General features: G+C 45.5%; 1 protein-coding gene across 2 annotated transcripts in view; it reads left to right on the top strand.

The window, feature by feature from the left end:
- Nucleotides 1-9,643, top strand: part of grk6 (G protein-coupled receptor kinase 6) — a 47,887-nt gene extending 38,244 nt beyond the window's left edge. For both annotated transcript variants that reach the window (XM_005725456.2, XM_005725457.2), the window contains exons 9-16: nucleotides 699-889; nucleotides 970-1,007; nucleotides 2,072-2,161; nucleotides 2,487-2,695; nucleotides 3,856-3,993; nucleotides 6,380-6,517; nucleotides 7,336-7,470; nucleotides 7,767-9,643. In XM_005725456.2, coding sequence (XP_005725513.1) covers nucleotides 699-889; nucleotides 970-1,007; nucleotides 2,072-2,161; nucleotides 2,487-2,695; nucleotides 3,856-3,993; nucleotides 6,380-6,517; nucleotides 7,336-7,470; nucleotides 7,767-7,817 — 990 coding nt within the window. In that variant the 3' untranslated portion in view covers nucleotides 7,818-9,643. The remainder of the gene's footprint in view (nucleotides 1-698; nucleotides 890-969; nucleotides 1,008-2,071; nucleotides 2,162-2,486; nucleotides 2,696-3,855; nucleotides 3,994-6,379; nucleotides 6,518-7,335; nucleotides 7,471-7,766) is intronic.
- The last annotated feature ends 426 nt before the right edge of the window (nucleotides 9,644-10,069 follow it).

Raw genomic sequence — 10,069 nt, forward strand, 5'->3', positions numbered from 1 at the left:
CGTCTCTGCTGTGGTTTGATTCTCCACCAGATGGACTTCGTTCAGCTGTTATTTGATTTGGACGGCCGTCAGTCGGCTCGTCCGGGCTCTCGGGCCTACACCGTCTCCCGGGGTTTAATGCGAAAACTCACAGACAGCTTTAATTAACACATCTTAATCAGTTTGGAAATCTTTGGCACGAGGTTTTTGTGTTTATGTGTGCAGAACAGAACATGCTGAACTTCCTAAACTTGAAAGGATTACAGTTTTCAAAAGAAAACAGTCGACGGCGCCGACAAACTCAGAATCTCTGCAGCACGGCATCTGAGGACAGTGCGCACATTTTTGATGCAATTCAACGTCCTCGTTGCAAATACGTTTAAATCCTAAATGAAAACCAGCCACAGCATTTCCCCTGCATCAGTCAGTCGACCTCTCAGTGTCAGAGATCTTATTGGCTGCCTACAGATTCCACATATTAACATCCACATGTGTGTATGAAGAGCCGGAGCCTCGGTGAGCGTGTTGGCAGTGTGTGTGTAAGCAGCTGCAGCATACTGCTTAACAACCTCAGGGCTTTAGAGCAGCTCTCAGATCAGCTCGTCGATTTAGTCACAAACAGCTGAAAGTTGTGTGAATCATGCAAAGCCGCCCTAGAAGAGTCCATGAATCACTCCCAGCTCCAAATGCTTAAACACACGACTCCTGTCCATCTCCAGGTGAGTTTAGCGTACGCCTACGAGACCAAGGACGCCCTGTGCCTCGTGCTGACTCTCATGAACGGCGGCGATTTAAAGTTTCACATCTATCACATGGGTGACGCGGGTTTCGATGAGAAGAGAGCCATCTTCTACACCGCGGAGATCTGCTGCGGCCTGGAGGACCTCCACCGGGAGCGGATCGTCTACAGGTGAGCACCCGGACACCTTCCTCTCGTCTCATTGGCTCCTGCCTTTCTGCTCACTCTCCGTGTCTTTATCTTCTGCGTAGGGACCTAAAGCCAGAAAACATCCTGCTGGACGACCACGGTGAGTCCGATTACCGAGGAGGAGATATTGCCACCACAAACATCATCAAATCTTTAATTCTGCACGTCTTTCAGTAACATTGCACGATGAACTTTTGCAGTAATTCCAGTCAGTGTTTGGAAAAATAAAAATATGGCAGGTGGGGAGGAGGAGGGTGAAAATGAGGCCTTGTTAAAGATCTCTGGGAAGCAGCAAGTCATATTTATCTGACTCAAATACAGATTAAAAAGCATTTATGGTTAACGCAGCTCCGCTTCCACTCCAAGATTCACTTTTGCAGTTTCAGTGTTTGCTGTTAAACACCAGAGGGCGCTCTGACTCCAGGAAACTCGCCTCAGCCAGCGCCAGTCTCTGCTGACATCACTAACAGAGTGACTGAAGCTAAAGACAAACGCCATGAAAGTCTAAATCTGAGATTCTCCGTTTGCAAAAACGTGATGATTGATGGTTTGTTCCATGAATCTCAGCCTTCAATGGGAATGATTTCTAAACACAGTCCTGAGCCACCCCTCCTTTCTTTACAGTGAGCCAGACTCTGTTGTCACTTTCAAAGTTTCTTAAACAATAGTTCTCCAGCTCGCTGAGAGTCGCTCAGACCTGGACCACTTTAACTCTGACTTTTCAATAATTCGATCTTAAAAAGAGCTCAAGGGATGAACCAGTGTTGTGTCCACATAACAGACACGTTTGTAAAGAACTCGCAGTTTGTTACTAACACAAAAACACAATTTGTTTCCATTCCTTTAGATAAAGCAATAAAAATGACTGGAAGGTATTAATGCCATTTTGCAGCAAGGCGCTTTTCATAGAGCTGTTAGCTGAAAACTGATCTCAGCATGCTAACATATACTGAGATATGCTGGACAAGTGGAGGAAAAAAGAAGCGGCAGGCCTACAAAACTGTCTACAGTTGAATCACCAGTGACTGAAAGTCTCAAGAAGTCAGAAACAGGGGCCTGTGTAGAGCGAGTGGACCACAGGAGGGAGCTTTGAGCAGATGGGTAGATGGAGTAAATCTTTAATTAGCCGATTATCCTCATGTGTGCTAACGTTTGTGTCTTCAGGTCACATCAGGATATCAGACCTGGGTCTAGCGGTTCATGTGCCAGAGGGAGAAACCATCAAAGGACGAGTGGGAACAGTGGGATACATGTGTAAGTGACCTCTGACCTTTACTGAGCAAGTACATTTATGTGAGCACTGCACTAGAGTATGACGTGCTTTCACATCAAACACATTTCAAAGGAACGTTAAATGTTTTTACCAACTTTAATTTAACACTGAGACGTTTCACAGTAACAAAGCTTTTACACTTAACACTCGAGTGTTGGGAAACATTTGGTTCCTGTGTATTTGTACTCAGTTTATCTAGTTCAGGACTTTTACAAAGTGGTAATTGTACTTTTACTGTAGTACAAACATCCACCTTACGATCCAGATTTCTAATTTCTCTCCCACCGCCTCCTCGCTCCCCTCCAGCTCCAGAGGTGGTGAAAAACGAGCGGTACACCCTCAGCCCTGACTGGTGGGCGCTGGGCTGCCTGCTGTACGAGATGATCGAGGGCCAGTCGCCTTTCCAGCAGAGGAAGAAGAAGATCAAGAGGGAGGAAGTGGAGCGGCTGGTGAGGGAGGTGGAGGAGGAATATTCCAGCAAGTTCTCCGAGGACGCCAAGTCCCTCTGTAAAATGGTGGGTGGATGCGCCGGCGAGCGGCCAAATCAGCTTCTTTCTCTTCGGCGTCTTTAGCTCCCATCTGCCACCTCAGTCACGCCATCAGCTGACTGATGTTTTCGTACTCCGGTTTTTAGACTCAGCTTTTCAGAGTGGCTGAAACGTTGCGGCGAGATCTCCCTGCTCCCCGCGATTATTCGTAATCGTCCAATACTCCTGGATCCAGGAGGACGTGTGGATCCAGATCAGCTGTACCCAGATACATTCATCCAGACTCAGAACCGAACATAAGACAACGTCAGCTCATAACTCCACGAGGCTGGGGGTGTGTCTCCCCCCAGAATCCAGCCTTCTTTGGCGTGAAAGGCAAACATTTTAAAACGCTGCACCACGTCATGGTCGAGGGCCAAATCACAAACCTCGTTATAAACATCGTCCCAGATTTTGGTGAATGGACGAAACAAATGACCGAATTCTCACGCAGAGAAACGTCCAGGGACACGATGCAGACGTGTGCGTTTGCCGTCTTCGCGGCGAGTCGTCCGTCTGCGGTTCAGCCATGTTTGCTGAGTCTGCTAACAAACAGAAGACGGAATAACCTCCCAACAGGAAATACTGCAGTTTGTTTTTGGTCATTGGTCAGATCTCCACCTGCATCTTTTTTTAAATGAAAGTCAGGTGGGAGGTTGATTAAGGTGAGATCTGTGGTTCACCTGTAGTCTGAGTTTATCCTGACTCATAATTGGACACCTGGAGGGCGAGTGCACACGGCTCAAAGATGGGAAATTATTGTCATCTCACTGCAGGGTTTCAGGAAAACCTGTTCCATGCTTAGGAAAACAAGCTTTAGACGAGGGAACTTCCTCCTGAAGATCAGAGTCACGATGCGTGAGACTGTGGAGGCAAGACAAGCAAAGCTGGTCACTGGCACTGTGTCTGCTTCGTTTTAATGAAGAGGGTAGCAAACATCCAGAACTCTTTGCCTTTGGCTGCTTTTCGCAGACACGTCATGCTTTGAATACAAACACACAGCTTCCTGCTAAAACTCTGAAAAACTGGTGGAAAATGAAACCCGGCTCAACTTTTGTCTGAGGCGTAACCGCTGATGCTTTAACGCCTGACCTGAAGCAGCAACTCTCCACCTTCTCTAAAGCTCTGCTGTGTTTTTCACCCCTCAGCTGCTGGCCAAAGATCCCACCGAGAGGCTGGGCTGCCTGGGGGGCGGAGCCACTGAGGTCAAAGCTCATCCCATCTTCCGCTCCATCAACTTCAAACGGCTGGAGGCCGGCATGCTGCAGACACCCTTCATCCCTGATGTAAGTCCAGAGCGAGCACACCGACATGCTCACTAGTTTAGCTTTATTAAAAAAAGATTTTCATTTTTATCATGTAGATACTCGAAACTCAAAACTCGGCTTCTGAAGAATCGTTGACAAGTTTGTGACTTGACGTTCAGGTACGAGCCTGAAAACAGGTTTGTTGGTGACCCGAGATGAAGTCTGAGACTCTTCATCCGTCACACATTCATTTTTGTTTCCCCGAGTGAAGACAAATGATGAGATCTGTATCTGTCAGTGCGTACAGAGTTTGCCTTTATTTTGGAAGGTTCAAAAGTACAAAGTTCAAAGTTCAAAGGTTGGAAAAAAAACCTGAAATCCAAAAATAAACACGAGAAATCAGGAAGGACACAGCGAGCAAATCAGGGATCATAAACAGAAGTCTTAACAAACAAGACTATTTATAGACGAGGCAGTGATGACACAACGAGGCGCATGAGGGAGCAAAGCACACAGCAGCTGACAACAGTCAGCGACAGGTGAAGACGAGGGGGAGGGGCAAGAAAATGTAAAAACTAGACTCAACAGCGTCTAACCAATCAAAAGGTGTTTCATACATCACATGACTCAAGCGCCACCTACTCCACAGATGGTGATTAAAAATCTATACAAACATAAAACTGTTATAGAAGGACTTGTGATTCTTGTGAGTTAGTGCAAAATAAACATTTAATTCCACCCGTGAGACTAAATACACAAGAAGAAACAAAACATTAAATATCACAAAAATACCAAACTCAGTAACATCTCTGGGGTCACGTCATGTGGACATCGCTGGGATCAACGATGATTCTGTGATTCTGCCGTTAAAACTATCAGAGCTGTCTGTGCATCATCAGCCAACATCACAGACTAAGGCTGCGTTCACACTGCAGGCGAAAGCGCATCAAATCTGACTTTTTTGACCCTCTGCGACTCATATCCCATCATGCTATGACAGTGTGAACGGCACAAATCGATATTTTCAAATCCGATCTGGGTCACTTTCGTGTGAACGCTTTGAGAGAGCGCGTTTGCTGTCGCATTTTATTTGTAGTGTGAACGAGCAGACAAAAAATCGGATTTGAGCATTAAGACCTGCAGAGTGAGCGCAGCCTTAGCCCGGCGTGAGCCACGCTCACTTTATTCAAGCAGCAAAAAGCCTCCAATCACGTCACCGATCCAAACAAAGACAAAGGTCCGTCTTAAAGCCAGGCTGCACTAACTTAAGTAATAAAATCAATTTAATCACTTAAGTCTGGATGGTTTTGAGGTTTTCTGTGTCGTTACTTGATCTGATTCAAATGGCTGAATCACCTCCTCAACAAGTTCTCCAGACGCCTGGTAACGAACCAGTCATGTGACTCAGGTGTGTTGACCCAGGGTGAGATCTAAAACCTGCAGGACACCGGCCCTCGAGGCCTGGAGTTGGACACATCTGGCATAAAAGATCGACCGGATCCTGATCCGACCCTCAGAATCAGCTGATGCATTTTTTATGAAAGAAAGGAGGAACTGCAGATGCTCGGCGTGACTGAGGAGGATGAAATGGAGGCAGATGATCCTCGGTGGTGACCTCTAAAGGAAGCCGCTTAAAAAAGAAGATTCAGTTATTTTTTTATTCTGCATTTTTGAACCCTCATAGCTTCATAGGCAGTTTTCATGTAGATGTAAAAATGAATTAAGTGACTTAAAAAGCACCAAATGTTCGACCCACTCTGCCTGCTCTGAGGACCAACGCTTAGAAAACCTCCAGCGTGTGATGTCAGATACTGGCTTTATTAATGGAGCTGATTCTGAGGGGTCAGGTGGGACGACCTCGCTGATTTTGTGCGTTAGCCGATAATGCGAGAGCCAAGTATCTAATAATAACTCTGAGTGAGAGGCTGTACAATGAGAGCACTCCACAGCACCGTGAGTGCGTCTCCGAGGCCCTGGCGTGATTTCTGTGAAGCTGCTGCACGGCGTCTGTAACAGGAAGGATCCATACAGCAGGTTTCGTGTTGGGCGGGTACAGAGCGAGCTTGCATCTAATCAAAGAGACGCAGAGTTTGGTTTCAAGGTGTTTTTCCCCTTCAGGTGTGCCTCCAAAAGAGGCCACCGACGAGGCAAACTGGCAGGTTGCAAAACATAAAAAGGAACTCAAAAGACTGAAGGCGCTGTCAGGGTGAAGCAGGAGCTTCCCAATAAAAGCCAAAGAAGACTGAAAAGGTAAACGCAGACTTGTGCTGGAGGTAAGCTGACGAGGGGAGGGCGAAGACTCGGGGTGATGCACGTGGAAACGCAAAGGCAGGAAGCCAACGTGGGGTCAGATAACTGGAGATGTTTGGACTTGTCTCTGCTGAGACTGACGACCTTATCGGCTGTGTGTGTTTGTGTGTTTCAGCCTCAGGCCATCTACTGTAAAGACGTGTTGGACATCGAGCAGTTCTCCACAGTTAAAGGGGTGGAGCTGGAGCCCAAGGACGAGTCTTTCTACAGTAAAGTGTCCACGGGCAGCGTTTCCATTCCCTGGCAAAACGAGGTTAGAGACTCACACTCGGCACACTCCTGCTGTAAAAAATGCAGGAAAAGGAATTTGTTCTCCTGATGATGTTACCACCAGCATCATGATTTTTAGAGGTTTTGACATTTATGACTAACAGCAGTGAGAAAATGTTAAACATGTTGCTGCTGCTCCATCTCAGTAGGAGGAGGATAAAAATACCTAATTGGAAAAACACAGTCCTCACTTTGTCGTTGCGCACACTGTTCACCCGAGAAAATGGTGACTGTTAGGAAAAGTCGCCTGACCTTTAGAGCAGATTTCAGTTTAAAACATAAATAACAGATGGAACAAAACATAAAAAGGGACTCAAAAGACTGAAGATGGGACTAATTAAATTATAATTGATATAAGATTACATTTTTTTTAAGTACAGGAAAGTACATTCAACAAGCCAAAAGCACCAGCACACGAGTTCTTGCAAAGACAGGAAGTTACAGGATGGTTCACACTCCCCCAGTAATTAGATGCAGTGCTCAATTCCCAGAGAACCGTGGTTACACGAGTAACCAAACATTATATTTGTTCTTTCGAAAAACAGTCTTAAAACATGTTACAGAAATCAAGCACAGCTTTAATCAGGGAGGCCGTAAAGTCAGTCCAGGCTGCTTTGCAACCCACCTTCATCCCTTTTTCATGCCATGTCAAACCTGCCAGATCTGTCGCCACCTGCTTCACTAACGGCTGCTGTCCAGAACAAGTCGAGCCTTTTGACCATGTTAGTGGTAAAAAGAACAAACTCCTTACTGCCCCGTGTTTTTGCACAGGTTCTGAGATTTTTGTGTTTTTCTCGGCAGATGATCGAGACAGAGTGTTTCACAGAGCTCAACGTTTTCTACCAGGACGGGGCGGTTCCTCCTGACCTGGACTGGAGAGGACAGCCGTCTCCGACACCCAAACAGGGACTCCTGCAGCGACTGTTCGGCAGAAATGTGAGCAACCTCCCTCACCTCCAGAACATCACCGCTCTTTTATTTACCAGCATACATCAACACACGCGAGCTGTGAGCTAGCACAAAGTACACTAAACTGTGTAGTGTAAGCTAACTCCACAGACGGACGTCAGTAAGGCGGAGTTAATATGGTAAAACAGCAAGATGGTAAAAAACAAAAAAGACCAGTAAATACATACAATACAAATACATGAATAAAATTTAGTCGATAGAAAAATGATCTGCATTCATCTGTGAATGACAGTAACATCGGTGCTCTCTTCCTCCCCCTGCAGGAGTGCTGTGGTAACTGCAGCGACAGTGACGAGGAGCCCACCAGGCTGTGACAAACCACACACATACCATCTGATTTGTTTACAACTTTTGCACATTTGTATTTTTACGGTAGTCCTATCTAAATGTCAGAATGTAAATTTTCATCATAGCCATAATGTTTAATGTTATTTAAAAGTGTGAAATATCTGCTGTTTCAAATCAGGAGGCGGAGACAGAAAACGAACTCTGGTTTTTTTGGTTTTTTGCCTTTTATTTTTAGTTTGTTGTTGTCATTTGTCCAGGGAAGACTTTGCTTTTGTTTTCATCCACTCACACACTGAACTGAGGGCTGCTTCTGGCTGCGAAGCAGCTCCACTGGAACAAGCGCCTGCTGTAGAAGTGCCTTGCTTGAGGGCACTGTGAAGTGAGGACCGAACATTCCTCCATGTCTTTGTCCAGGGAAACTTTCAGCCTGTGAACTGTGACCACTTCTTCTGCCCTCCATCCTGCTGAGATGAACCTCACCGCTTTTTTATTCTCTTGTTTGCGAGCTGGGACATTCAGGGTTTGAACATTTGGGTTTTTTTCAGAATTTTCCGATGGATTTCATGAGACAATCGACTCCTCGTGTGTGTCAGCGCAGCTTCAGTCACTCTTGTCAGTAAAATATCAGTTTTCAGATGTGATGGGAGATGAGCCGTCCAGTTTTAACAGAAACTCTGAGATAGAAATGATCACCCTTAATCACTTCTGGTCACTCAGAGCTGCATTGACCTACACACCTTATTGTGCCTTCATTTCACTCACTCTGGTTTATCCTGGCGAGGTTTGGAAAGCAGCTATGATTACGTACTGGCTGAAATTCAGAGCAGCAGCAACGAAGACTGTTACACCAGCTCTGGTAGTTTCCAAACTGCCACCTTTAACCCCTGATAATAACAACATCAGCCCGGGTTTCGTTTACCCACCAAGACATCTGGTTGTCCAAAGGTTTTTGTTTTTCTTCAGTGGCATAAATGTTGTTTCAATCACAAGAGTCAGCATGAATGAAACTCAACATGTCACAAAGATCTACAGTGATTGTGATTGATTGTCTAAATAAAAGATGAAAGTATATGACTGAAGACACAAATCTGAATTAGTTGGTAAAAATCAAACTACAAAATGATGACACAAATAGTTACTACTTATTTTGTTGCATATCGCGAGACAAGAGAAGGCTTGTGTGATTGTGAAGGAAACCAAAATCATCATGTAGGCCAATGACACACTGATCTACGTGCACCGGGTCATGTTACAAACCGGCTGTGCTGGCAGCCGGTGCAAGCTGCTTTGCAACCCCCCGCCAAACCCAGATCCTGTCACTGATGCTGTAGCTCCCAGACCAGACTCATACTGCCAAATATAAAGCGCTGCAGATAAAGCAATGAGGCTTTTTTCTTTTCGTCCCAGTGTTTAGTGCTGCACACTGCGTTTCTCTCAGGGTTTCTGCTGCCTCCAGTTGCTCTGGGTTCTTTCTACTCAGTCCAGACTCTCTCAGTCACTCTGAAACTGAAACGACAAGAATAACTGAAGCTCTGGGGTCAAACCCTGAGACGGTTGGACGGTTACAGTCAATGGTTTTCTATCTCTAAGCTATTAAAATGAAATACCTCTGAATGTACAGACTGGCTGCCATGTTGTTTCTGCAGAACGACCTTTAAGACAACAGATGCAACTAGACGCCAAAGTCTCACAAACATCCGTTTGTTTCTGCTGTTATGTTAATCCTCCGTAGCGGATGATTTTGGAAACCCTCCTCTTGACTTACAGGCTCCAGAATTAAAGCTGTACCATAAAATACGGTCACTTTTTAAGACTTTCTTCACCAAGTTTTATAAAAGAAAACATGATTTGACACTTTGCTCTAGTCGTGTTTCTGTATTTGGAGCACTGAGCTGTTATAATTATGGCTCCCTAAGTATCCCAGCAGACCAGACAGGAAGTGCTCTGTGATAGGATGGACCTCCATGACCCCTGACCCGCTGACCGTTTAGTGCGCCTGATATCTCTAATGTTAAAGAATAAATGGAATTTTCCTTTAGCCAGTCAGATAGTGAGATTGATCACTGAGGTGAATCATGACCTTATCGTGTATTAAATGCAGCTAAGTAAACGCCCGGGCATGCCCACTGTGCAGGAAAGGCAAACATGAGCGTGACTGATGGTTTCTTCCATAAATCTCAGACTTCAGTGGGATCCTGCTTACACGACAGCAGGAAAAACTGCTGCTTTTAGCGTTCGAGGACAAATGATCCAGTTTTTTAAAAAGTTAACGTGATGT

This window comes from Pundamilia nyererei, unplaced genomic scaffold (genome assembly GCF_000239375.1).
Source record: "Pundamilia nyererei isolate P.nyererei 1_Seehausen unplaced genomic scaffold, PunNye1.0 scaffold00015, whole genome shotgun sequence".
NCBI classification, from domain to species: domain Eukaryota; kingdom Metazoa; phylum Chordata; class Actinopteri; order Cichliformes; family Cichlidae; genus Pundamilia; species Pundamilia nyererei.